Raw genomic sequence first — 26,700 nt, 5'->3', positions numbered from 1 at the left:
AAATTGCTTCACTGCCCAATTATTTCAATTTCGAGTGAGGCGGAGGCTAAGCCAAAACCACCAGCACCACCAGCAGCTTCCGGATGAGACCGGGGACCAACCCTAACCCTAGGCCACTTCCAGCCACTTTCGTGGTGGTGGTCGTCGTATTGTCGTTATTTTGGGTTCCTTGGCCCATAAATCAGTTTGCTGCCTTTTTAATCCATTTTAATTGCTGTTCGTTGGTCAGACACTATGAATGTCGCAGGACGACTGGCATAAGGATATACATAGTTTCCATTTCTCCTGTTGTAACTATTCTCGTTATTGTTGCTACTGTTGTTTTCAAGGCGATTAAGAGAGCTGGAACACGTATCGCAGATGAATCTTTGTCCTTTATCCTAAGCGCTTTTTGGCCATTATAAACGTTGTACGCAGTCCGAAAAGGATTTACCTTTATGTCTTTGTCTGCCAATTGGCGAAATGTGTTTCAATTTTAGAGACTTTAAGGTGGAAAATTTCACCAATTTTAGGGTTTTTAAAGAAAGATAAGATGTCTAAAGTGTTCAGATTCAAAACCTGTTTCAACTGTTTCTCCGAAAGAGTGTTTTTCGAATGCATTCCATTCCATTTCATAACGGACATAAATGCAGCATAATTGCGGCTGGCACACCTCCTTTTTTTGGCTACACCTAACCGCAAGTACGCCTTATCCTTCCACAAAAAATTCAAATTAATAATTACATCCCAACAAAAAAAAAACAATTAAAGTAGGGCCTACCACAGGGGAACCCAAAATGGACCGATCCCATCTGCCCGTCAGGAAAAGGTGAGAAAAGTATTACATGCAATTAGCCAAACAAAAAATTAAACTGAACCAAATGTTAAACGGAACCAAAAGTGGTTTTCGAAAACCACAAAATTACAGGCATCTGTTTAAATGGTTTTTTGCCGGTCTTCAGAGAAATACGAGTATATGGACAGGCCATTTCTATAGGGAATGTGGGTCAGAAACTGTTAGATCATTCCAGGACAACGCTTATCAGGCGAGGGCTCTCGAGAGAATCGTTTAGAATGTGTCGCCTGTCGCTGGTGCCGCTGCTGTTGCTGTCTCTGTCCCCTGCCTCTTTGGAGCTGTCACTCTTCCAACTTTAACAGGTGCACACTGGGGGGGCGGGGGAAAGTAACCAGCTAAATTACAACGCCAACAAAAAAACTCAACAAAATACGAGGAAAAAAATCTGAAAAAAAGAGCTGGACAAAAAATGGAAATGAAAACTGCAAGCCACGAAACAAATGCGGATAACAAACTGTCAAAGTTGTACGCTTATTACAAGCAACATGGCCAGCGAAAAAAGAGATGAAGCAACTGGACCCTGTTCGTATTCGTATGACAGAGTGTCGCCCAATGGACTCTGGTGGCAGGTTCCAGGGACCACGACTCTGTACACAGTTTTAGTCGACGCCAGTGCCCCAGCGGGAAGCGCCTGCTGCTTTTGTGGGTGTACTCCATAAATATGGTGTGTCTTTTATTTTATTTAGTCTTCTAAGAAAAGTAAAGTGCTCTTGTTGGTGTTTCATCATCCTTCCCTTTAATATCTACATATTCCCGATATGCTCAAAACTCCCAGGCTTTCCGGGCATTCCGAAGCTTTTATGTCTCTGATTTCTCTGGTTTGGCTTTGCCTTAACAGTCAGTAACAGTAAAACGATTTGGCTAATACAAAATTGTCCGTGCACACTAAAAAATCCGTAGCAAACCTCTTAAGGCGAAGGAAAATCCGAAAGGACTATGCGACAAGTTCTCTTTGGAAGGAGTGGTAACAATGCTAGTGGTCGACGCCCTGTTCAATAGCCTGCTGGTGGTCAGCTCCGGCTATGCCATGTACACCTTGCATCCGGCGAAAACCCCGTACGCCTATGGGGTGGCAACCCTTAGTCTGATACACGGACTGCTGGGCGTGGGGCGGGCCGCTTGCAACGATCACGACGAATGCAATCGGGTGCGACTGATCACATCGGGTGTCATGGAGATTGCCCCGCTGCCGCTGGTCAACATCGAACTGTACCTGAAGTCGAATCCCAGTCTGGCCTTTGCCCACAGCTTCTTTTTGGTGCCGCTTGCCTTCGATATAGTGGCCAAAATGACCGATACCGAGGACATCTCCACGGAGTCGCTCAAGGAGCTTACACTCTTGGGCAACCTGGTCTCACTGCTCTTCCTGGGCGTCAATCAGTCGAACAATATGTACGGAGCGATTGCCACTGTAGCCTTTGCGGCCCGCTACGGATCCTTGATAATCGATCACTACTGGGAAGGACGCGGATCTGACTTCAGGCTGTTGGCCAATTCCCTTTTCATTGTATTGATGACCCTCACCCTGTCGGCCAAGTAAAGAGGGATCCATAAATCCATCCATCCATCCATCAAATTATCAATCAGCATCTAAATCCTAACACTGACGAGACTCTATCCAAATGTAGACACTAATAGGGCTAAGTGTTCTCTACTAAAAACCCATATCTATAAGAATGTTTCAGGCTACAAATTAATAAGTTTAGAGATCCAAATATATATCTCATGGGTTCGAAAATGTTTCTGTTTCCGTGCTATCCACATTTTAAAACCATAGAGTATTAGGAGAAAATATTTCGAATAGTCAAACTCTCAAATCAAAATGGTTTATCCCCTTACAATAGAAAAGCCTTTCGAGTGAGTAAGTTGTAGACTTTCAACAGATATGGCGTGATTACAGTTGCCTGCAGCTAGTACACCGCAATTTTCATTTATGAAATGAGAATTCTGAACATAAAACGAAAGGAAGGAAAAACCCACACAAATGCAGAGACAGAGACAGAGGGAAAGACAGTAACTTTTCTCGAGCTCATCAAAATATGCTTTTCCACACGGACACACACACAAAATGGCGACAAAACGACACACACGCACCAAAAGAACATTAACTCACGCACACCAAAACAGCGAGAGAGAGATAGAGAGAGAAAGAGAAAGCTGAGGAAAAATGAGTCCCATGTCTTTCATTAAAACTTTCGGCAAATTATCGGGTAACATATGCTTGCGGCTTGATTGTCAAATATAGTTCAGGAAAGGAAAGACAAGGAACGGAAACGAAACGAAAGGAAAGGCAAGGAAAGGAAAGGAACCCACCAACTGTCTGTGCCACCCATGCCACATGCCACATGCCACATACAGATGTACCTACATACGAGTATGTACGAGTATATTCGAGTGTGCCACACATTTCCACTTGAGTGTTATAAGGGGAATTTCTCTCTATATACCCGCAGACCCAGACAGAGACATGAACTCTGTATAAATATTAGAGCAACTTCAACACAGACTCCATACGTTGTGTGTTTCCCTTTGATTTCCTCAGGGACCCCGAGCTAAGGGAGAGACAAAAAGCTTAAGGGAAAGCGGTTACATTTCCCCTTTTTTATTCCAGCATCCAATAAAAGAGGGGTTGGCCCGGCCCAAGTCCCCACCGAAAAGAATGTAAATCCGCGCAGGCGTTGTAATAATTTGTCGTTGAGCAACTTTTCAGCTTGGAATGTTGAATGCTCGTTGGGTTTTTGGTGAGTTATTTTATGAGAAGCAATAATACAATAGCTATCTGATCGGTTGGTGGTTTGAAGGATCTGTTGAGGACAGTCCCATATCACTAAAATGTAGCGGACCATTGTATCTTCTTGAAATCAATCCTATGCAAATTTTTTTAGTTGCTAACTGGGAATCAGGACTTCCATTGACAGTTGATGGAATCTGTAGGGAAATATGTGGTCTAGAGGATAGCATGTAGAATATATCAAATGGCAATAACATGTGCTTAAGTACAGCAGGGAAGGAAAAAAGTTTAACTAGGCTTGAGGATAATTTTCTTAAAATGTGGCGGAGAATTTACTCAAAAGTATTTGAACAATAAATTATCGAAAAAGAAGCCTTTGACATTAGAACTTACGAGATTTGTAATCATCTTAATGGCCTTAAAAACGGCAGTGCAAAGTCGGATGACTATATCTCACATAAATGTAGCCATCTAACAACAGAAAGATCAATTTCAAAGGGTTTTCCCAAGCTTGGGGCCCCAAAGTAGTGTTTCCTTAGTGTAGATTTTGATCAAACCGAAAAAATTTTAAGATATATATGTATATACCATAAGAAAGATGCTATATACCCTTTTTGGGAACCAACCTAACAGCCTTCCCAAGGAGGGACCAGCTCCTGCCCCGAACTGGACCACCTTCCACTCCAACACGTGGGCGCTCTGCCGCTCAGTTAGTTTGCCTTGGCGGCAGTCATTAGTAGTCCTATGTTAATTTGGTGCGCCTAATAAACTGCTACTTTTTGCCAGCACCCCCCCCACACCCGTATCCCACCTGGCGCGCGGGCCCCAACCAACAGTCTCCATCCCTTACAGCCATTACTCTGCCACCAGCCACCAGCCTCCACCTTCCTATCCTCCTCCTACTATTACTCCTCCTGCTCCTGCTTCTGGTGGCGCTGTGCGAATTTGCCACTTCAACAGCTCCTTGGTGGCAACACGGTCACGTACGCGAAACGAGTGAAAGCTGAAATTTCGTTGAAAAAGGATATATGGGCCCAGAGCTGGCATTGTCCTGGGGCCGTGAGCTGAATTCCAACTAAAACCGTATCTGTATCCGTGTGTCCGTGGCTCCGTGTGTATTCTCTCCGTCTGTCTGCCCGCCATCTTGGCTTTTCCGCTTTTTCTTTTTCTTTCTCGTTTTCTTTTTCTTTCTCGTTTTCTTTTTATTTTTCTGTAAAATGGCGTGGCAATGTGCGGGAGACGCCAAAAAGTTCGTGTGGCAAAAGAGAAAAATGCAGAAAAATTATTGATTTTTTTGTTGGTAACTGTTCTTCATACGCGGATTTCATCCTTAAGCTGCTTAAAGCCTCGAAGGATGCTCGGAGGATGTATGGAGGGACCTGCTGCCAGGCGGAATCAGTCAAACTAATTTCAGTACCACTCTGTCCAACTGTCAAAGAGCTGTATGTACCTGTCAAATCGGGATATATACTTTTATTTATTCATCGTTCGGCTGCCAACTCGTACATTATTTTCATAGTTGTGACACGGCATGCCCATCACTTTTTACCCACACGTTTTTAATATTCACAGAAAAGCACATGTCACAACAAAAGTCAAAGAACAAATCAGAAAAACTTCTGCCCATCCTCCCCCCCGTCATGTCACGCTGCCGCAGGTGAAGTGAGGAATACAGCCATCAAATTCTCAGAACTTCATTGGAAACTTTCGAAGGTGACAAGTGACGTTGGTGGTAGGTGGGGAAGGACTTCATTAGAAGCACTGTTCTGCGAGAAAATCTCAAAGGATCCAGTCTTTTTACAAAACCTACTTAAGAAAAATCATTGTAAAAGCCCAAAAGGTTACTAGAGGTAGATAAATGGCTAGATTGATTTTTAATTGTATTTATAAAAATTGTAAAAAATAAAAAATAAACAAGCCCATGCATTTTGCACTCCATTTTTATATATAAAGATATCCTAAATATTTGGAAGTGATGCTGATGATCAATAAAATCTCCGAAAAGCAAAGAAAAAACCCGAAAAAACCACTATTCCCCAAACTGTTTCACTGATTACAAGTAATGAAACTCAACAGTCAAAGAAACACACGATGATCCCTGGTTATCCGAACAAACAACCAGTGGAACGTTCTGCAGGATCACGCATCACAGATAGATTCAAATCATTGAGAGGGTGGATTCAGGAAAGCTTAGTCTCCCTGATAGTTATTTTATCGATAATGATAGCAATAATCCTGATTGGGTTTGTAAGATTTCTGAAGAACCAAGTTCTGAAGTGCTCTTATAATAAACAAACTCTCAATACACCCCACGAACCTGAGCATCCAGAGCGAAGTCGACTAGCAGGAGATGATGATGAAGGAGTCTACAACACATTCGATTTGCACAACATCACATCATCACAAGTGAATTTCAATAATTTTCATGAATTTTTACTTAATTTTGCATCAATTTGTGGGTCATTCATTGTGGGTCTGAAAATCAAAAATTTCTCTTTTTATACAAAATCGCCAAAAAGTTGCATTATGCGATGTTTGGAAAATTGTGCCAAACATTACATTAACTTTCTCGTAATATTTTTAACCATTTTGTTTCTTGCCTTTAACACTCTTCTTGGTCGTCTGCGCTTGTCTTTATATGGTCTTTCTTGAGGGCTCCGCTTTCAACACTCTTTAAAATAAGCGCATTAAATGCAAAGCTGCAACTTCCGATTTTTATGCGGTGCACACGAAAGCACTCCGGGGCACCATCGAGGAGAGGGCAATGCTCGAAACCAGTTGTCGGTCTTAATTATGAGCAAATGTTGGTCAAGTTATGCGACCGTTCTTTATTTATTCCTTTTGCTCCTTTTTTGCAGGTTCACTTTTCATTTTATTCAAAGCTGAAGCTCGAAGGCGGCCTCGTATCGAAATCCTATAATTATGTGCAATCAATACTTTTTCAGCATCGGCTTAAAGCCGGAACGGATGTGCCCTGGACCAAGGCATAAGCTTGAGCCTCGACTGGAGTCTGCTGGAGGAGGGTTCCGCAGAGTCTGAAAAGGCCATGGCTAATAGAGCGATTCTGCAGTCTTTTTTTCAGCGAAGGGGTTTCCTAATGCGGAAGCAGTTTTCCATTGTTTGAAGTTGAACGATACCAAAAACGAATGCTCTATAGCTTATCAGAACAGGTGGAGAAGATTCAATAATTCTTAGACTGTTTAGGCTCCTATATATGTGCATTTTTGGCTACAAGTCTGTTAACCAGTTTCCAATTCAAATATTTACTTATTCCTCACATTTTTAGACCATCTTATGCATTTTCAAATAATTTTTAGACCATTTGTCAGCGCTACAGGACATGTAAATGTAAAATATACATCATATATGTAGATACATGTCACACGCGACTTTCATGGGAGAAAACCAAAGGCCAATAATTAAAATAAAATATTAATGTGCACAATTGTCCTAAGTGTAAGTTTAACGCGCGTGTATCCATATATATTATTTTTAGCAAGCAGGTTTGTTTGCAGGAAAACAAGAAGTGTAGACAAAATGCATGTAAAATGTCAAATACACAATGTCGCTAGGTGGCGTCTTGTCCATCAGAGATGTAAGCATCGCGTAAACATTTTCAACTGAATTTTAAATCTTCGTAAATTGTTTATGTTTTGTTTCACTTGTTTATCATGCTTAAAAGCATCAAAATATCGCTGCAATTGTAAAAAAAAAGAGTTTCCTTTGCTTTCATTTCAGTTTCATAACAAATCAACCCGATTGAAGGCCTACTACGAATATATGTGTACGTGTGGCACCAAGGCAACGAAGCAACACACACAACAATAATTGCACACAACAAAGCAGATGACAAGTGTCAAAGTGAGGCAGCAAGTCAAAAGAGAGAAATTCGGATCAGGTGAAAAGTTGTAATCCAAAATGAGATTCATTCCGCTCCATACGACCAACACGGCGATCGTGTACAAGAATTCGCTGTGCTCGTTCGCCTCGCTACTGGTCCTGGCCTTCATCGCGCTGTCGGTGATGCTGCCCGTTCTGCTGGTCTCCCTGCTCAGCCCGTACTCGGGCATATCCGAGTCTCGGGTGCTGTACGAGCAGCCCAATGTGGCTTACAACTACCAGTACATATTCGTGGGCAGCACGGAGCCTGGTGTGGATGGCGAGCCAGAATCGTTGGTCGCGTGCAGCAGCTTCAGCTATTTCAATGCTCAAATGAGACCCCACACTAACAGCTGCTCCGCCAGCAAGTACTGGACAGAGGACGTGGACTATGATACGATCACGGATCGGGCACACTTCCAGCTGGAACTACAGGATGTTCCAGCACGCCTGATGCACTTTGATCTGGTGCTCTTCTTCGACGCTCATCTGCAGCACAAGTGCGATCTGTCGCCGCCCTCGGTCCTGGCCTATCAGCTGCAGTTGCCGCCGTCAGGACGCTTTCGTAATGGTCGCATCCAACTCAAGGGTGAGCTGCAGCTAAAGCAATACGTAGAGTTCACCTGCCCCTTTCCGGGGCGCGACATCAAGACCAAGTTTCGTCCCGTCCATGTGGAGACGAACGCCAGCTATGCGGACATGTCACAGTATACAATAGAGTCACTGATGGCTCAGATAAAAGCAAATCCTGCCTACTTCCAGTTGTCCATCGAGGAGACCTACTACCGGCCAACGTCGCCACGCCTGAATCGCCTCAGCATCGAGCTGGAGCTGGATGTGCTGCAGGTGCCAGGACGCTATCATCTGAGCATTTGGGAGCGCCTCGGACAGTTCTGGCTGTACTTTGCCTCGTTCTTTGGCATTTCATTCTACATCGTGAACAAGGTGAAGGACTTTCTTTTTGGACGCCACATCATCCGCTCCTGGGAGATCATACCGTGGAAGAAGCTCTACTGACACGAGTCGGGCGCCATTCTGGAAATGGACAACTTCTCGATTGGCGAATGAGGACTGCTATACCACAACTGGGGTTTTCCAATGGGATTTTCATTGTCAGTCAAAAAATAAATACAACAACTAAACAGAGAATTTAAGTGCAGTGAAGAATAATCAACTATTTGTCCTGACTATTGGACAAAAGGGCCAGACCTCCAAACGATGAAGAAGATGTGGCAGGGGTAGTCTCTGGCTCGGGAATAGAATCAAGGGCGCGATTGTCTTCCAGCACAATAGTGGTTCGGGGATAATGATCCAATTGCACAAACAAATAACGATATTCCAGTTTACCTGTACAAGACTGTGGAAAAGATGGATTTTCATATAAATAGAAATAAATTATTTGTTATAAATAGATCTTACCCTTCTCGATTCCAGTTGCACGGTGGCACGGTTCCTTAGTCCTTGAACATAAAACTGCATCCTCATATGTGGTTTTCCCTGTCGCTCGTAGCTCGAGTGCGCCACATGCTGACGACGTCCGCGTCGCGATGTCTCGCCAAAGCCTTTGATGGGAGCTCCAATGGCATCCTGAACACGTGGATCATCAACCACACGTTTAAGGGCATCAGCATAGATATTGTTAGGACTTTCACTAGAGAATAGCTCGCGGAAAATAGCATAAAACATGATGCCGGTCACACCCAGACCTGCCACAATTATCGCCGTATAGCTGGCCGTCTTTGTGTTCTCCTTGATCTTCTCACCAATGGGCCGTACATTTGTGGAGACATCGGCGCCACCCTTTGACTGTTGTAGGGCGCCGCCTCGACCACTGCCTGGATGCATGAACAGGGGATTAATTAATGTGAAGATAACTGTATTTAATAAAGTACAAACCGCGCGACGCTTCCTGTCGCAGGCAGGGGCTCATATGCAGCGTGGCCGCACATTGCAGGCGCGCCACTGCTTTGGGCAGTAAGTTCTGCCTATGGAAGAATAGGTTGCGCAATAAAGCTAATCGCGACATTGTTTGAACCAAAATCAATGGCCAAGAGAGTAAATAATAGCAGTTTTATAAGAATGAATAATTAACAACAGCTGTTATTCCTATCGATACATCGATAGCGTTGTGACACTCGACATCTCTAGAATTCGAATCGTTTCTACATTTAAACATTTGTTTAAACCTTATTTGACAAAAAATGCAATACAAGGGAGTATTTAAAATTAGCCGATTGAGTAGAAAATTGATTTATATATCGGATAAAACTATGTGTTCACTATTGGGGGCACTAGCTAGCGAGTAATATTAAGCCGAATATAAAAATCGGGAAATATGATTTTCGATCATGAACAGATATTAACCCATTGCTGACCAGTGGGTTTTAAAAAGCACTTCACGAAAATTAAGAATCTTAGCGGAGATTTCATAGGTGATGTTTTGCTTAAGTAAAGATAAAGGATAGAATAGGCCTATAAGAGAATGTATTATTATTATTACATGTATTATAATCCGAGGATTAACTCAAGTTATTATACTGTTTAAATAAAGGGGGCTTAAGTGGGCTAAGTATATCAGCAGGCCCTGCAATAAAATTTATAGAAGAAAAAGTAGTACAAATACAAACTCATATTTGCTAAATTGACTTTAGTATAAAGTTCGTATAAGAGCCGTACCGTGACTTTTGAAAGCCAGTTATTATAAAAGTGCCCCATCACGTCGGTCACACAGTTGTTCGGTCGCCTAATCAGACGCACATACGCGGTCGGTGTTAATAAAGCGGATCCCAATAAAATTATGGTCGTCACACACAACGTGAAGGGTTTTGAGGAGTTCTCCAAGAAAATGGAGGAGCTGGAGACTGGAAACAATGCAGTGCATGTGTTGTTCAGCGGCGGCAAGGACGAGAACGGCGAGAGCTGGTGTCCATACTGTGTCAAGGGTGAGTCAGCCCCTTTGTGGTTTTCCGCCGACTATCCAATTACTTTATTCATTCCCAAACGACGCAACTTTTATTGCAGCTGAGCCGGTGATACACGATGCTTTGAAGAAGGCCCCGGACAATTCGCACTTTGTGCATGTGGATGTGGGAGAGCGCGCCTAGTAAGTATATAGTGTGATGAAATAAAATATTCTAAGTGCCGCCCAGAACATTCACGATAAAAGCAATTACCGGCTTATCGCTGATCGATTTTTATGAGGGTCATTGGCACTTGAGTTGCCTTATCGTCATCCAGCGTAAACAATAAACTAATTCGAATTCTTATTCGTTTAGCTGGAAGGATTTGAACTGTCCCTTCCGCAAGGATCCCAATACACACTTGATTTTCTTGCCCACTCTGCTCCGCTGGAAGCAGCCACAGCGTCTGGATGGCGAGCGCTGCTCCAACAAGGACCTTGTCGAGATGATGTTCGAAGACGAGGATTAAACGGAGTACTTACAATTTTGACTTATATATTTTAGAACACGCATACATACATACAACACTGATTAAAGGCGCCTCCTCTCAGTAATTACTCTTGTACTTTTTAATTTCCACCATCACCACATGGATGTTAGTCAACTGGGCGCGCGCGTTTGGCGTGAGGAGCTTGTGGAAGCGATGATAGTATTGCACTAGACTGGCCAGAGCCAGCTGCAGCAGCTGGGATCCTGTCAGCAGCGAGGGGAATGACAAAAGTACTTCGCGATTAAGTTCCTCCAGCGATTTCTTCCAGTTGGCCGAGAAGCTGGCCACCAGAGCAAGGCTGCGACGCTCCTGCTTGCGCAACTCATCCATCTGCTCCTTCTCAAAGAAGTGCTCGCACTCCTTGACAAACTGTATGATGCCCCCAAAGTGCGGGGCAAGTATTTCCTCCACATACTCGTTGCTGCGGGCATTCAGTTGCTCGCGGAAGGCCTCCGCCTCCTTGGAGTTGTCGCGCGTGTGCTCCATCAGCACGCCCAGGACCAGGTCATAGTTGTTAATGAGATAAATGAGCTGATCCTTGCGGGTGGGAAATATGGCAGCCATGCGCAAAATGAAACACTCCACCTCATTCTGCAGCTCCAGCAGCAGCCGGCTAACCAGCTCGTTGGGAAAATGCTCCGAGATTCCCACAATGGCGGCACTAAACTCCGCATAGCGTCGGGTTATCTGCAAGGCAAATGGGTTGTTGATTGTGATATGGCATCGTCATTAATCAGATTATAAGGCATACATAGTGCGGTCCCAACTCCTTGTTGAACTTGGTGGGATCACAGTCATGGATGCTCTGTATGTTTAGGCGAAAAACATGCTCTAATCGTGGCCAGATAACCGATTGCAGCGAGTCCCAATATCTGTTGGGAATCTATGATTAAATCGGTATCTATGTAGATATGCCCAAAAGAAAAAACTCACTTATCGAGGGCGGGCACACAGCGCTTGTGGCACATCAGTTGATAGCGGAATATCAAATGGATGCAAAGAAACATGGCTATGGTGTCGTAGCAGTCGTGTATGGACGTCTCCAGGTTTTTCTACGCGATCGCAAAATAAACATTAATTCCTTTACGCGTATAGCGGACTTTACTTACAATCATCAGAGTCAATGTTTTGCCCATTATCTGATTGAATAAATCCTGCGCTTGGCTGCCACGCACCATGAAGAATTCTGTCACAAATAGATACTCCCGACAGGCATTGTCCACCAGCGCATATTGCTCGGAACGAAACAGAGCCTCTACTGTGTACTGCAAATAAAAATCATCTTGGATATCAAGGTCTACCATACCATGGAGCATTCACAAATCTCACGCGATTCTTTAGCTGGGCATGCGGCACTATGATGGGAGCCTCCAGCTGCTGGTTAAGTATGTCTCCCCGCTTGCCAATTGTGAAGATGGTGCTCTTGTGCTTTAGGCTGGTGGTCTTGGAGAACAATCCTTTGGAGGCATTGTCTTCAATGCCCATCAGATCGTCCTTGGTGCAGGATTCCTCGAATTTGAGACTGGTCAAGCGGGTGGAATAACTCTGCAAAAATCCATGGGTTCGGATTAGCTTTGCAAACTACGATCTCTTGAATCTCTTGAATTAAATGAAGCCTACCTTAAAATAACTATAGTAAATCTTGCCCATGGTATCGATATACTCGCTGCATATCTCCTGGGCCACGTGCCGCTCATTGGACAGAATGAATTCGAAGAAGAACTTATGCTTGAGCATGGCATTCTGTGGTATCTGATAGTTGGTCATGGGCTTGCGGAACTTGTAGATTTGCTCAAGCAGATAGCTGCGGATCTTTGTCATGGCCTTCAGTCGCAGCTTGTGCAGGACATCGCTCACATCGCTGGTGGACTTGGACTCCTTGAAGCTGAGCTCCTTCATCAGGGACAGCTTGTGATTCAGCACGTTCAGTTGACTGCTGAAATCACGCTCCGTGACCGGGGTCTCCATGATGATGGTTATCATCTCCTCGGACACGGCCATGTCCTCAATAAACTGCGACAGCTGTGCCTTCACCGACTGTCGGTTGGTCAACTGCAACGACATGGAGACGGATTTCCGTTGCAACTGGGTAATTTCGGTGCTGATGTTGTTCAGCACGCTCTGGAAGCTCATTAGCATGTTCTCCATACGTTCAAGCACATCGTCGCAGTCGTTTATCTGATTGTGCAGATTTGCAATGTTCTGGGACTCGGCGATGTAATCTAAATGTTGAAAGAACCCACTAAAGTTTGTTGTAATTGTGGAATTGTATCACCAATACCCACCCTCAATGGATTTATTCTCCACTTCCTTGAATTCCTTTTCAATCTGACGGGAGTACTGGCGCAGATCGGTGGTGTTTTTCAGTATTTCCCGAACTTCTTCATTGTCCAACTGCTCTGTCATCTGAGGCGACGCCACTTCCGAGTGCGTGGCCATGGCCTGGCCTTTAAACGTATTTAGCAATTTAGCAACTCGACGCTATTCAGCGTTTGTTTATGATTTTGGGCTTTCCAATCCAGTGTGACCACGGCGGCTGCTGATCATAAATTCGATAAACGGTCTTTTCTCAGCTGATTTTAGCCTGATATACAAGTTTTGAAATTGATAAAAAGAACTTTATGCATATTCTTTTTCCTTTATTTTCCTATAACTATGTCATCAAATTGGAATTTGTAAACTTTTGCAATCACCCAGCTGGTTTCGGTACCGATATACCTCGAAGAATACCCTTACTGCAATAGTGTCGTCACAAATGCATCCGCACACAAAACAAACAGCTGAGAGAGCGTCTATCGATACTATTAAACTTGCAGGAGTACCCCTACCGGCTGCACAAGTTTACGCGAAGAGAAGCTAAAAAAGAAGGTTAATTCTGATTGTACAAAAGAAAAGATGACCAGCTTTCGCAAACGCAACGTGCAAAAGCCCATCCCGGGCACTCGCACCAGCCCCCACACCGCCCAGATAATAACATCGAGCGGTAATCCGTATCTTGACGTGGTAATCGGCGGCGGCCTGCCCGTGGGCTCCATTTGCCTGATTGAAGAGGATCGCTTCATGACCCATGCCAAAGTGCTGGCCAAGTACTTCCTGGCCGAGGGCGTGCTCTCCAAGCAGGAAATATTTCTCGGCAGTCTGGACGATATCCCCGCCGAGATGTTGCGTCGTCTGCCCCGGCCCCTGACCGAAGTGGAGCAGCGCGAGGAGCAGATTGCCAGTGAGCAGACGGGCGAGACAGGGGAGAATGGGCTAAGGATTGCATGGCGCTACAATGATTTACCGTTGGTGAGCTCGGAGCATGCCACGGCCAAGATTGGACATCATTTCAATCTGATGGAGCAGATGGACTCGCGAATGCTGTACTATGCCAACACCGTCATTTGGGATGATAGCCACAAAGACAACTGGATTGGTGACGGCGAACTATCCAAGAGCAGCTCTCCATCCATCTCCATGGATCAGCAGCCCATGGCCGAGGCTATGGGCGAGGAGGATTCGACGGCTGTCGAACCCGAAGCCAATGTTGAGGCCGATGCCGATGGTGATATAAAACCCTTGGACAATAATGCCACCACTGCAGCTACCGATAGCACTGCCAACAACACCGCCACCGTAACGACCAACACGAAAACGGGCAGCCAGCCAGCCGTTTGGCCCCAGAATGTCTTCCATAATACGCGTTACGGCGGACTCCTCAACGATATTCAGCAGCAGCTGCGCGACGAGAGCTTCATCACCGGCACCAAGAAGCATCTCTGCCGCGTTTGCCTCACCTCGCTGGGCTCACCCTTGTGGTACGACGATAACTTTGGTGAGGATCTGCTCAAGTTTCTGACCCTGCTCATGGCCAGCGTGCGCAACTGCAACTCAGTTTGCCTTATAACAATGCCAATGCATCTGATTGCCAAGTACGATGCCAGTCTAGTGCCCAAGATACGTCAACTGGTGGACTATGCCATCGAACTGGAGTCGTTTGCCGGCTCTGAGAGGGAAACGCACCCGGCCTTTAAGGAGTACAGCGGCCTCCTCCATCTGCACAAGATGTCGGCCCTGAACACCCTGGCCGTGCACATGCCGGAAACCACGGATCTGGCTTTCAAATTGCGCCGTAAGAAGTTCGTTATCGAGCGCTTCCATCTGCCGCCAGAGCTGCAGGAGTCGCCTGCCAATCCACAGTCTGCGCTGGCTGCTGATGATATTATGGCCTCGCCCAAGTGCGGGTCCAACGTGTTGATCAATTCCAATGCCTCCGCCTCGTTGGATTTCTAGCTGTCAATGGTTGCTACGCACACTGCAGTGGAATTAGAAATTAAGTATGTATCCACAAAACAACAAAATTGCATAATAATAAGCCAAGTAATTGCATTAATATATCAACTCTGCATTTTTCCTCCCACTTTGAATGTCAACCGCCTGCATCTGTGTGTGCTCGATACCTTTCGTTTCGATAGCCATCAGCATCTGTTTCGTCGCTGTATCGACTATCGATAGTGACAATAGCAGAAAAATGTAAACATGTCCGAGTTGAATCGTATTTTTAGTGATTTAAGAGAGAATTATGTTCCCGGCCTGCAGTGGGTCGATGTGGAGGAGTGGCTGTACGGCGAGATAGCAAGTCCGGATGAGGGCAATGAGCGCGGCCGCGAGTTCTGGTCGCTGCCAATATGGAGCCGCCAGGAACAAATGCAACAACAACTGCAGACGCTACGCGAATTGGCGGGCGTCATACGGTCTTTGCGCGACGACGAAGGCAGTATATCCACCAACAGTTATAGCAATACCCACGACAACTGGTCAAACATTATAAGTTTCTCTCCGGCCAGTGCATATCTCGCGTACATCTACACTGTCGTGAGCTTGTCCATTCCGCCCGCCCATATACTGGAGGCAGCTCCTGACGTGCTCAATCAGAACCTCAACCTGCAGCTTTCCCTGAATGCGGCCAGCACGTACCTGCTGACGCTTACCATTCCGGGAGCCAAGCGCTATGCTATCTTTGACGAGGACGTCATCGAGCAAGTGCTGAAGCTGTTCGTCCTGCTGGAGCAGAATGCGGACCGCAGCGTTTTTGCAGACACCATCTGGATGCACTTTCTGACGATGTGCGATGACCTGAAGCTGGTCTTCCGCTATGTACATTTCAAGGAGCATGTCAAGATAAGGGACAAGATAATCCGCTGCCTCCTACAGATTCTCTACATGAATTTCCAAAAGGGCTATCAGAATTCTCGTAAGTTCAAAACATAAATTTAAGTCCAACATTGCCGTTTTTGCCGATGAGCGCCAAATGACTATCGATAGTTGTGATAGCTGGTGCCAAACAGCTGATAGAACTTTGTGTGTACACACTGAAACGTATCAAGTGCCTAGGAAGATTATACAAACAGTGGGTTTTAGATGAAAACAACTAGGATTTACTCATTGTACAGACCGGACGAATAGTTTCAAATGCTGCGCACCCTTTTCGCCGTGCGTGGTCAGTGCCAGCAGCTGCTGAGGAGAACATTCACCCCCCATTGCAGTGGCCAACGACCACAACAGCTCTTGCAATGCCGCATCCGGATGAAATCCACCGATTCTCCCGGCGAGGCAGCGCGAAAGCTACGACTCAAGAGTACCTTGTACTACATCACAGCCGGAGGGGTTCTCATTATGGGCCTGAGCTATGCGGCCGTGCCTCTGTACAGCATTTTCTGCCAGGCCTATAGCTACGGAGGAACGACATCGCAGGGCCACGACGCCGAAAAGGTGGAGCATATGGTGAAGGTGAACGATCGTGTGCTCAAAATACGCTTCAATGCGGACATTGGCTCCTCCATGCGCTGGAACTTCAAGCCGCAGCAATACGAGATCAAAGTGGCACCTGGCGAGACCGCCCTGGCCTTCTACACGGCGAGAAATCCCACGGACAAGGCCGTGATTGGCATAAGCACCTACAATGTGATCCCCTTCGAGGCTGGCGCGTATTTCAACAAAATCCAATGCTTCTGCTTCGAGGAGCAACAGCTAAATCCTCACGAGGAGGTGGACATGCCCGTCTTTTTCTACATTGACCCCGAAATAACCCAAGATCCGGCGCTAGAGCATTGTGACACCATCACCCTGTCGTATACGTTCTTTGAGGCCAAAGAGGGTCTGAAACTGAACTTCCCCAGCTATGCCAAGCCTCATACGGCGGCTGCCTAGTGAAAGTTTTTCATCCCTTTGTTAATAAGCAATAAATATTTGTTACGTTCTGTATTGACTATTTTTTAGTGCACTACAACAGCTGTGGGCAGATTTATTGATCAGATAAATGAATGATGAAAATTAGAACAAAACTAACTAAGAACGAATCACACATGTGATCACACGTGTTACTACTAATTAGAGGAAAGCTATTTTAGTACCTCATCAGTAGAATTCTAATCCAAGCATAAGACCCTAAACAGCTCATGCTAAGAAATATTTGATCTACAAAGCGTTAGGAAGAATGGTGTAAAGTTTCTAGGGGATCTAATAGAAACTGATAACTTATTACGGCTCCAAAATTCGGATTTGAGTACAAAGTAATGAATATCTTATAGAAAGAATTAGACCGGAGGAAAGTCTGATTATGCTATGGAGCCATTGTATAAAGTTTTCCATCAAAATCACACCATGTATGTGACTAAGATTAGTCAAAGAAGATACTAAATTATCCGATGTTGGGAATATTTAATTTGCATTCCACTGATGTTATACGGTGTTCTGTTCAGAAGAGAAGTATTCTAAAAACGGATGAACTAGTAAGATATAGCTTACTTCTTGCTGGTCAGGAATCCTGTGCACATTCAAAATTCCAACGAGCCTCAAACAGCTGTTGTTGCAGTTTGAGAGCGATAGATATGTTATCGCCAGAGCGCGTCATATGGCGGCTGTGCTGGAGGAGGAGGAGGAGGCTGAATGCTGGGACATTTAACGCTCGTCGTTTATAAATAGATTAAAGAACTCTTATTCTCCAGCATCAGTTCGAATCGAGCAGACGCTGCTTCCGTTGTGTGGCAGATAGTGCCTGTGCGTGTGACCTCCTTGAACCGACAATGTGTGGCATGTAATGACGTGGAAATGTTGAAGAAGCAAGTGTTTTTTGGCATCCTCCTGATTTGTGCCTTTGTGTGCATCTACGGCGAGGATGAGGATGAGAAAGAGGCTCAAGATGAGTATCAGCCACCGACAGTGCTTGTGGCACTGCTGGTTCGCAACAAGGCGCACATTCTGCCCATGTTCCTCAGTTATTTGGAGCACCAGGACTATCCCAAGGATCGCATAGCCTTTTGGTAAGGACAATACAACGTTTGAAGGAGTCTCTCTGTCTCAACTATTTGTTATCCCAGGCTACGGTGTGATCACAGCAGCGATGACAGCATTGACCTGCTGAAGCAGTGGCTGAAACACTCAGGAGATCTCTATCACAGCGTGAACTACGCCTTTGACAGCGATGGGCCGCATGGCTATCAGAACGAGAGCTCGCCTTACGACTGGACGGTGTCGCGTTTCAAGCATGTGATTGCCCTGAAAGAGGAGGCATTCACATATGCCCGCGATATTTGGGCTGACTTTGTGTTTTTTCTCGACGCTGATGTCTTGCTAACATCGCAGCAGGCACTGCGTACGCTCACAGCCCTGAGGCTGCCAATTGTGGCACCCATGCTGCTGTCTGAGAGCTTGTACTCGAACTTCTGGTGTGGCATGACGGAGGAGTACTACTACCAGCGTACCGACGAGTACAAGGAGATCTATCATGTGAAGAAGGTGGGCAGCTTTCCGGTCCCCATGGTCCACACTGCTGTTCTCGTGGACATGAACCACAAGGGTGCCCGTAATCTCACCTTTGATCGCCAACGTTTGCGGGACATACAGCAGAGCAACCAACAGCTGGATCAGCCTCTCTACGAAGGCCCTGCGGATGATATCATTGTGTTTGCCATGTCTGCCAACAGCTCGGGCATTCCCCTACATGTCTGCAATGAACTGACCTTTGGGTACATCCTGCAGCCGCTGGAACCCGGTGACACCCTTGAGCAGGACCTGCAAATGCTATTAAACATCAGAGCCAGCATGGTTAGCGATTTGGGTGCGGTGCCCCCAGTCCTGGAGTACTTTCAGCCTCTGATCAAGACGCCCGAGAAGACAAAGCTGACCCTCGATCACATATTCATGATCAATCTGGAACGACGGCCGGAGAGGCGTCAAAAGATGGAGAATCTGTTTGAGGAAATTGGTCTGCAGGTGGAACACTTTCCCGCCGTCGATGGCAAAGAATTGAACTCGGATCGTGTGCAGGAGATGGGGATACGATTCCTTCCCGGCTACGAGGATCCCTACCATCATCGCGCCATGACCATGGGCGAGATTGGCTGCTTCCTCAGCCACTACCGCATCTGGGTGCGAATGGTGCAGCTCGAGCTAAAAGAAGTGCTCATCCTCGAGGACGACATACGTTTCGATCCGTACTTCCGGGCCAATGCCGTGCGTGTACTGAATCAGGCAAGGAGCGTGGTGGAGTACGATCTCATCTACTTCGGACGCAAGCGTCTCAAGGAAGAGAGCGAACCGTGGGTAGCCGATGCCGATAGTCTCGTCCATGCTGGCTATTCCTACTGGACCCTCGGCTATGTCCTCTCTCTCCAAGGCGCCCTGAAACTGCTTGCTGCCAAGCCACTCGAGAAGTTAATACCCGTTGATGAGTTCCTGCCGGTGATGTTTGATCGCCATCCCAACAAGACCTGGACCGCTGCCTTCAAGAAGCGCGACCTCATCGCCTTGAGTGCCGCCCCCTTGCTGCTCTATCCCATACACTACACAGGCGAATCAGGCTACATTTCGGACACGGAGGACTCCCAGCAGATAAATGTGCAAACCACTGAAGGTGTGGCGCGTCTGAAGAGCGATCGCGAGCAAGTGTTTGTGAAGAAAGGCGACGACGGCATACTCGAGCAGCAGTTGAAAATGGGCGAGAGTTTGTCCAATGTACTGCCAGGCAAAACTCACCAAGAGCTCTAAGAAGAAGACGGAAAAAGCTCTCTAATGAACTTCCCAAGAATTTTAGCATGCCAAATGTTTGTAGATTAAGTTATCCTTAAAGAGAAAAGCCAAAAACGTGCCTTAAAACGTATCCTCCACCAACAGAAAACTATTCCGCAACGAATGATCAAAAATTAGTTTTAAGACTTTGTTCTGCTCTCTAGATAAATTCTGCGGACTTAAAAACGCGTATAATTAGTACTTTCAGCCAACTGTTCCCACATGATGCTCGATACGCACAAGTGAATGTTGTAAAAGAGAATCCCATAGAATTGAAAAACGAACAAAAGTCGTTTGTTTTAAAAACATTCCGAGAAAGAGAATGAACAGATAGTACCCACAAAAGCAATTATCCAACAAATTAATACCTAATTATTTGCACAAAGTATATATACATATTACTAAAGAAAACCATTGACATAGCTCTTAAGGAGTGTTTTCTAAACTGACCATGGACTCGATTAACTCGATTTTATTTCGTACTATAAAAACTGTAAACGCTTAAAATTTAAATTCCCCTTGGCGCTTGGCGTCTTCTTTTGTTTAACCCATGGCCCCCTTCATGAACAGGTTCTTGATGGGTGGCAAATTCTGTGTGAGTTGGACTCCCAGACTTCGCAGCAGGACCACGGGACTGAACTCGGTGGAATAGAGCGCGTGCAATCCATGGACGCCCAGCATTATGGGCACATTCTTGGCCAGGCATTTGCGCTCGTACTTGATGAGATGCTGCTTATCGCCCAGCTTAAAACCAGCATAGGCGCCGGCGGCCAGAGACTCGACAAGATGGCGCACATCACTGAAGCCCAGATTGACGCCTTGGCCGGCCAGGGGATGGACCCGATGCGCGGCATCGCCCACTAGAGCGGCACCACTGCACACATACGAGGAGGCATGCAAAAAGCCCAGCGGAAAGGTAGCTCGCGACCCATCCTTAACGGCGCACACTCGGGGCGGATATTGCAGCTGGTTCTGCGTGGCCTGCTGGCCGAAAAATGAGTTGAGCGCCTGCACAGCCTTGTCGGCCAGCTCCACGCGGGCATACTGGCGGCAGAAGGCTTCGTTCAAGGCATCCACAAACTCTGCCGGCGGTAGGTCCTTAAGATGCTTGGCCTGCGACACTGTTGTGCTCCACACCAGGGAACTGAGTTTTTCGTTCAGCGGAAGCAGAGCCACAGGTCCATTGGGCAGGAAACGCTGCCAGGCCACAGAGTTATCGCAGACATCGTCGCCCAGCTCCAGAGTGGCCACCAGGCCCATGCGATCGTAGTTCATCGAGAAGACATCCACTCCCATTTCCTTGCGCACAATGGAGTTGGCTCCGTCGGCCCCAATGAGCAGTTCGCACGAGAAGGAGCGTCCATCCTGTAGCTGAAGCTCGGAGTGGCTTCCACTAGTATCCTTCGGCAAACGCACACACTCGATCCTGGCTTTATTTAGGATTTGGACATTAGCTGCCTCTCGGACGCGAGCATATACCGCATCGAGGATCAGATCATTCTCGATGATGCAGGCCACATCGCTTGCAAAATTGTCGTGCTGGAACTGGATAAGTGCATCGCTGTTGGACTCCCAGACCTGCATCTGCTTTACGGGCTTGAAGCGGGTCGTCTCAATGTGCGACCAGGCGCCAATCGACTTGAACAGTTCTATGGAGTTCCTGTTGATGGCCGACACGCGGTTCTGGTACGGACTACTGGCATCGAATCCCTTAAATTCACCAGCTCCCTCCAGCAGCAACACCCTCTTATCCGCCAGTGTGTCATTCTTGGCCAGAGCTGCCGCCAAGGTGGTGCCCACTAGACCGCCGCCTCCAATGATGATATCAAAGTGTTCCGATCCCGGCGTTGTCGTTGTTGGGGCATTTGTGGTCGCTGTCGTGGACAGAAGACGTGCCGCAACGCAACGCAGCTGCCCTTTGGATGCCGCCCCTCCATTGTGCAGAAATAAGCTTAACATGAGTTCTGCAAACAAACAAATTGTTATAATTTCGCAATTATTTAAGTTATTTCCTGCCTTTAGTTTTTTACGGCGAGGTGGAAACTCTTTGTCTTGAATGTTGACAGCTCTGCGAATGTCAGCTGTTTTGTTATCGATTACTCATTTAAATTTGTTAACGCTTTTTAGGTGCTCCTGCACTGCACGCGAAATGCTACGAACTATTTGGCGAAATAACCAACGAGCACAATGGCGACGTCTATGACACACTGCATTTAATAATGCGGCAATCATTCCCCATGCACATATTCACGGACAGTCCGCAGAACATTGGCAGCGGACGACGGGCCGGGCCCATGCAGACTGGCGAGCACATATCGGATTGGTTTATTCAGCTCATAGACAAATATCCCGACATATTAGCCCAAATATTGCACGTCTATATTAAGTGTGTGGTGTCCAATCCCCTAAAGGCGGTAAGTAGATCAGATTAAAACAAAATTCAACGAAACGACTAAAATCGCGTTTGTTTCGCATTTTGCAGTGGAAAGCCAGTGATGAGAAGATTGCTATTGGCTATGCGGCCAAATACGACAGAATTCTCTATGCCAAATGCAATAAGTCATGTGCAGATTTCCTCTTGGAAGCCGTTAAAGCAGACGATGCGGTGGGCATCCAAACCCGTGCCCTAGATCTTATTGAACGCTTCCTGCTCCAACAAACCGAAGTCGAGTGGAGCATTTTTCGCCACGAGGTGTCCAAGGTTCCGCGAGAAGTCCGCCTGCTGCAGGAAGTGATACGTTGCCTCAACGACAGAACCTTCAGCGTGCGTCGGAAGGCCTGTCAAGTGCTCATTTCGGCGCTGAAGCAGGGATCGCCAAGGACTACCAAAATACTACAAGAGAGCATCCGTTTCGTTCAGTTCGATGCCACTGATGTGGAGACTCTGGCCGAGCCGTCTGCTGAACAGCATGAGCTGCGCTTCGAGAAGCCGGCCATTGTGCAGGGTGCCTACAGTTTTGAGGGCTATGAACAACTGGAGGCAGAGGTCAAGAATCTCCCCAAAATAGTCTACGAGCGCTTCCTGGATGCAGACAACGGTTTGGCCCGCACCTCGGGCATAGCTCTGCTCGAACGCTTGGTGCTGGTAAATCCTTTGATCATCTACAATACGAATTTCGTGCGAGAAACCTCCCTGTTGGCAGTGGACGGACTGGCCTCTGTACGAAAAGCGGCTCTGGAATTAATGCAAACCCTCCTGGAGGCCTATTCCAATTGTTTCGCTTTGATTTGTGTGTATTGTCGCATTTGGGCATGTCTGCTTGGCGACGAGGATGTGGCTCTGCAAAAGCTAGCCATTCAGGTAAGAGAAATCCCCTAAATAAACCATAGGTTCGGTTCCCCTATAGATGTTCGTTTCTTTGCAGAGTTTCGATAAAATAGTGCTTAAGAACATCCAACCGATGGAGTATTCGAATGAACCAAAGCATTTTATGCCATGGCGTATTGTTAATACGTTGATGATGACGCAGCCCCGAGCCTATCTGCAGGAGCGATTTGCTATGCTTTTGGAGAGGGAGACTATCGTCACGTAAGAAAGTGGTTGCTCTAAGAAAATGTACTAGAATTTAGGGCATCTTCCATTCCTTACAGAACTAAGCTGGTAAATATAATCATATCGCATTTATCCACATCAACGGACACGGATGCCTGGGCCCTGTTGCTACTGCTCTCCAGCCGCATCACCAACAACATGGATGCCCTGATTGTCATTTTCAACGGCCTCTCCTCGTACAACATGAAGGCCAACCAAGTGCTGGCCCTGCAGCTGATCATTTGCTGTCTGTCCAACTTCTCCAAGCCGGCGTTGAATCAGCTCTTTCAGCGTCTACTCGAGGCCTTGCGAACGGGCAATATTTGGCTGGGTCTCATTTCGAGTGCTGTGAATCTGATCAATCAAATCCATCATTTGTCCGACAGTCAAGGGCCGTCCGCTGACTCGGATGCCCCTCCAAACTGGCAGCTGACATTGCTGGATGATCTCACGGAGGGCATCTTGGAGAGCGCCAACAATTTTCAGCATGAGCATACGCGTTTGCAGTGCCTGTTGGGCGCGTACACGGAAATACTGGTAATGCTGCCGCAGACGGTAGACACTCGCATCAAGGAGATCGTATTCAAGTACCTGCGAGAGTGCACCAAGCTGAAGGAGTCTGGGTTCGACACGGATAACGAACGCATGACCAACTGGATGATCGTGATAGCTGGACGTCTGTGTCTGCGAGAGCATCGTCTGGCCAGCGAGGTGTCGGAGCTCTATCAGACCATATTAACCAAGAACGACCGGCCGCAAATTATCAATACAACCCTCATAGCCATCAATGATCTGGGGAAGAAGCATCCGAACATATTGGAGCGAAATTTCCAGTGTATTCTAGCCAAAATGCACTCAAAGTATGCGATGACACGGGTGCGAACATTCCGCTGTGTGAAGGACGTGATTCTCTCGGGCATCATTAAGCTAAAAGGACCCATTCTCATTTCCATGCTGGCCGCCCTGGTTGACGACAGCGCTGAGGTAGCCCGAGAGGCGGATGCATTCTTCATTCGTTACAAACGGCTGTACGACAAGACAGTGTTTGTTCATTGCCTCAGAGAATCTCCGTTCTATCTCAATGGCCAGCCCTATCTGAAGGGTGTGGATCCGATTAACAAACGCTACCAGTCGCCGCTGAAGGGTGCCAAGATGGTAAAAAGCCGCAGACTGCTCTATAACCACATTATGTCCACGATAGATGAACACACGCTGCTGCTGTACTTTGGACAACTAAAGCTGCTGGCGGGTAAGCTGAAGGTAGCTGTGTGTGTCTCTCATTTAACCCTGGTGTTTCTTTCTATTCAGAGAAAAGCAAGGATGAAGCATTTGTGAGTGCCCCCGGCGCCTTGGCCGTGGTCCAGGACATCCTCTTCATTATGCGTCGCATTTGCTACCTCACCAAGGGTAAAGGCAGACAGCAAGGTGCCCGTCCTGATGGTGAGAATAGCGATGAAGGAGAACAGGAATCAGAGGCACCAGCACCTGCCCCCAATCCTTCAACATCATCAGCAGGAGCAGCTGCAGGGGCACCCCCAGCGAGAGGACGTGGACGTCAACGTGTCGACTTGGATGAGCCAGTGAGCCAGATTTTGATTTAGAAATCAGCATTAAATTATTATAGTTCCTCATCATATATATTTCCGTATGCAGCTCAAACAATTGGAACGTTGTCTGCGTTATGTGGAGGAAACATACAGCAACCTTCAATCGGTAATGAGCCCCGAACTTCAGCATTCCTTTGACAACTTGTGCCAGGCTTTGGCAATGCGCTTTCCCAGCTACATTGACTTTGCCCAGCCGGCAAAGTTCTGGCAAAAGTATCGCTCTTCGAAGCCAACCAAGACACGAGCCAAACAACGCAGGCGGCGCGCTGCGGACGATGAGGCTGAGGCCGATACAGAGGAGGAGGATGATGCGGCCGAGGCCGAAGGAGAAAGCGACAGTGACAATGAACTGCCATTGGAGCGGCACAGGGACACACCAGCAACCGGATCGAGTCGGGCGCAGCGTAGGAACAGCTGCGACAACCTCGTAACGGAGCTAATATTTCAGCCGCCCGACTGGTAGCTTAGAGCAAAGTTTTGGCCACCACAAAGCACCCATAACGATGATTGACTTTGTTCAATTCTTAATTAATATTTCATTTTATAAATTTGATAATTGTAAATACAATCATTTCCCAAACGTTTCTATTCCGCCTTCTTGCCACAGGAGGTATCGTAAATGAGCTGCAAGCCCTTGAAGAATTCGCTGAGGACCAGTTGGCCCACCTGGATATCACTCAATCCCAGCTGCTCCGCCTCTGTGGCCTGGATCAGCATGCACTCGAGCAGTGTCGTATTGACGGGCTGTATGAACAGATTGAGTTCCTTGCTTTTCTTCTCTTCCGTGTTCTCCTTCTCTGCCTCCGTTACCTCGCAACTGGGCGAGGAGACGATAACTGAAGACTGAGGCGGAGAGCCACACCATGCCTGGCTCTCAGGCATGCTCTGGCTCATCAACCTGTCCTGATCGGGACGAAACTTGGGAACGACATGATGACGAGGTTCATTTGTTAGCTGCTTCAACTGATGCTGTGGCTGTGGCATTTGGATTATAACCGGCTCTTGGGGCATTCCACGTGGTTTGTCGGGGAGCAGTTTCATGGGCGTGGGCTTCGGGACAATACGTACTCCTAATGGGATGATGGGCTGATCTCCAGGCTGGTTTCTTTTACCCTGTACGATGACCTTGGACGGCGTTGTAGGTGCCGGCTTTAGGCCAACCTTCAGGACGCCAGCCTCGACTTTGGCAGCCACTGCGCTAGCACGTTGCCGTCTGGAGTTCTTTGGCAGATTGTCGGTAACAAGCGGACGCTCCACCGAGTTTTTGCAATCTGAGTGATAGAGTGAAAATATATTGTGGAAAAAGGTATTGACTGACTTACCAACACATTTGCAAAACTCATGGCAAATCCTCATGGACTGATAGCAGTCGCAGTAATTCTTAATGCACGAGGTACGCTTGCACGCACATCCCTTGATGGTGGACTCCTTCGGTGTCTTTGGTGTCCGAGGCTGGCGACGTCCTGCAGCTGTTTTTACCGGGGCAGCTATAACTCTTGTTGTGAGCGCACTTGGAAATGGATTCATTTTGCAAAATCTTTAATTTATAAGCACCACAAAATGGAGTTTCTATAGCTGCTGTCAAGGAACGATGGGAATGGAACAGTTGACAGCTTTA

General features: G+C 46.8%; 11 protein-coding genes across 11 annotated transcripts; 7 read left to right on the top strand and 4 right to left on the bottom strand.

Annotated features, from left to right (window-relative positions):
- Window positions 1-1,656: 1,656 nt before the first annotated feature.
- Window positions 1,657-2,411, top strand: LOC6903582 (uncharacterized). The gene has a single exon (XM_002132414.3). The coding sequence runs from the start codon at window positions 1,806-1,808 to the stop codon at window positions 2,373-2,375; it is 570 nt and encodes a 189-aa protein (XP_002132450.1). The 5' UTR covers window positions 1,657-1,805; the 3' UTR covers window positions 2,376-2,411.
- Window positions 2,412-7,339: 4,928 nt separating this feature from the next.
- LOC4817972 (uncharacterized) lies at window positions 7,340-8,594 on the top strand. Its single transcript, XM_001357436.4, has one exon. It carries the CDS (start codon window positions 7,485-7,487, stop codon window positions 8,460-8,462), a length of 978 nt encoding a protein of 325 aa, XP_001357472.3. The 5' UTR covers window positions 7,340-7,484; the 3' UTR covers window positions 8,463-8,594.
- Window positions 8,532-9,613, bottom strand: LOC4818012 (mitochondrial import inner membrane translocase subunit Tim21). Its single transcript, XM_001357437.4, has 3 exons — window positions 9,342-9,613; window positions 8,865-9,280; window positions 8,532-8,802 (listed from the first exon to the last, which is right to left on the bottom strand). Exons 1-3 carry the CDS (start codon window positions 9,469-9,471, stop codon window positions 8,620-8,622), a joined length of 729 nt encoding a protein of 242 aa, XP_001357473.2. The 5' UTR covers window positions 9,472-9,613; the 3' UTR covers window positions 8,532-8,619.
- Window positions 9,614-10,018: 405 nt separating this feature from the next.
- Window positions 10,019-10,959, top strand: cl (thioredoxin domain-containing protein 17 clot). The gene is made up of 3 exons (XM_001357438.4): window positions 10,019-10,387; window positions 10,467-10,548; window positions 10,721-10,959. Exons 1-3 carry the CDS (start codon window positions 10,243-10,245, stop codon window positions 10,872-10,874), a joined length of 381 nt encoding a protein of 126 aa, XP_001357474.1. The 5' UTR covers window positions 10,019-10,242; the 3' UTR covers window positions 10,875-10,959.
- Window positions 10,884-13,553, bottom strand: Vps52 (vacuolar protein sorting 52). The gene is made up of 7 exons (XM_001357439.4): window positions 13,181-13,553; window positions 12,516-13,117; window positions 12,225-12,440; window positions 12,005-12,160; window positions 11,829-11,947; window positions 11,647-11,767; window positions 10,884-11,582 (listed from the first exon to the last, which is right to left on the bottom strand). The coding sequence occupies exons 1-7, from the start codon at window positions 13,332-13,334 to the stop codon at window positions 10,953-10,955; spliced, it is 1,998 nt and encodes a 665-aa protein (XP_001357475.3). The 5' UTR covers window positions 13,335-13,553; the 3' UTR covers window positions 10,884-10,952.
- A 112-nt stretch (window positions 13,554-13,665) lies between these two features.
- On the top strand, window positions 13,666-15,275 carry Elp4 (Elongator complex protein 4). The gene has a single exon (XM_001357440.4). The coding sequence runs from the start codon at window positions 13,791-13,793 to the stop codon at window positions 15,165-15,167; it is 1,377 nt and encodes a 458-aa protein (XP_001357476.3). The 5' UTR covers window positions 13,666-13,790; the 3' UTR covers window positions 15,168-15,275.
- Window positions 15,276-15,413: 138 nt separating this feature from the next.
- On the top strand, window positions 15,414-25,666 carry Cap-D3 (Chromosome associated protein D3). Its single transcript, XM_001357441.4, has 7 exons — window positions 15,414-16,128; window positions 22,071-22,357; window positions 22,426-23,244; window positions 23,309-23,472; window positions 23,535-24,724; window positions 24,784-25,055; window positions 25,129-25,666. The coding sequence occupies exons 1-7, from the start codon at window positions 15,414-15,416 to the stop codon at window positions 25,543-25,545; spliced, it is 3,864 nt and encodes a 1,287-aa protein (XP_001357477.2). The 3' UTR covers window positions 25,546-25,666.
- Cox11 (Cytochrome c oxidase copper chaperone COX11) lies at window positions 16,213-17,140 on the top strand. Its single transcript, XM_003736093.3, has one exon. The coding sequence runs from the start codon at window positions 16,347-16,349 to the stop codon at window positions 17,082-17,084; it is 738 nt and encodes a 245-aa protein (XP_003736141.1). The 5' UTR covers window positions 16,213-16,346; the 3' UTR covers window positions 17,085-17,140.
- On the top strand, window positions 17,770-20,456 carry LOC4818107 (glycosyltransferase 25 family member). Its single transcript, XM_003736094.3, has 2 exons — window positions 17,770-18,196; window positions 18,254-20,456. Exons 1-2 carry the CDS (start codon window positions 17,985-17,987, stop codon window positions 19,920-19,922), a joined length of 1,881 nt encoding a protein of 626 aa, XP_003736142.2. The 5' UTR covers window positions 17,770-17,984; the 3' UTR covers window positions 19,923-20,456.
- Coq6 (ubiquinone biosynthesis protein COQ6, mitochondrial) lies at window positions 20,400-22,051 on the bottom strand. The gene is made up of 2 exons (XM_001357444.4): window positions 21,960-22,051; window positions 20,400-21,907 (listed from the first exon to the last, which is right to left on the bottom strand). Exon 2 carries the CDS (start codon window positions 21,900-21,902, stop codon window positions 20,487-20,489), a length of 1,416 nt encoding a protein of 471 aa, XP_001357480.2. The 5' UTR covers window positions 21,903-21,907; window positions 21,960-22,051; the 3' UTR covers window positions 20,400-20,486.
- Window positions 25,590-26,641, bottom strand: tomb (tombola). The gene is made up of 2 exons (XM_001357445.4): window positions 26,405-26,641; window positions 25,590-26,353 (listed from the first exon to the last, which is right to left on the bottom strand). The coding sequence occupies exons 1-2, from the start codon at window positions 26,607-26,609 to the stop codon at window positions 25,668-25,670; spliced, it is 891 nt and encodes a 296-aa protein (XP_001357481.2). The 5' UTR covers window positions 26,610-26,641; the 3' UTR covers window positions 25,590-25,667.
- Window positions 26,642-26,700: the final 59 nt, after the last annotated feature.

Source organism: Drosophila pseudoobscura, chromosome 4, assembly GCF_009870125.1.
Source record: "Drosophila pseudoobscura strain MV-25-SWS-2005 chromosome 4, UCI_Dpse_MV25, whole genome shotgun sequence".
Classification (NCBI taxonomy): Eukaryota; Metazoa; Arthropoda; class Insecta; order Diptera; family Drosophilidae; genus Drosophila; species Drosophila pseudoobscura.
Note: the sequence above shows the minus strand (reverse complement) of the source record. Positions and strands in the feature narration are given on the sequence as shown.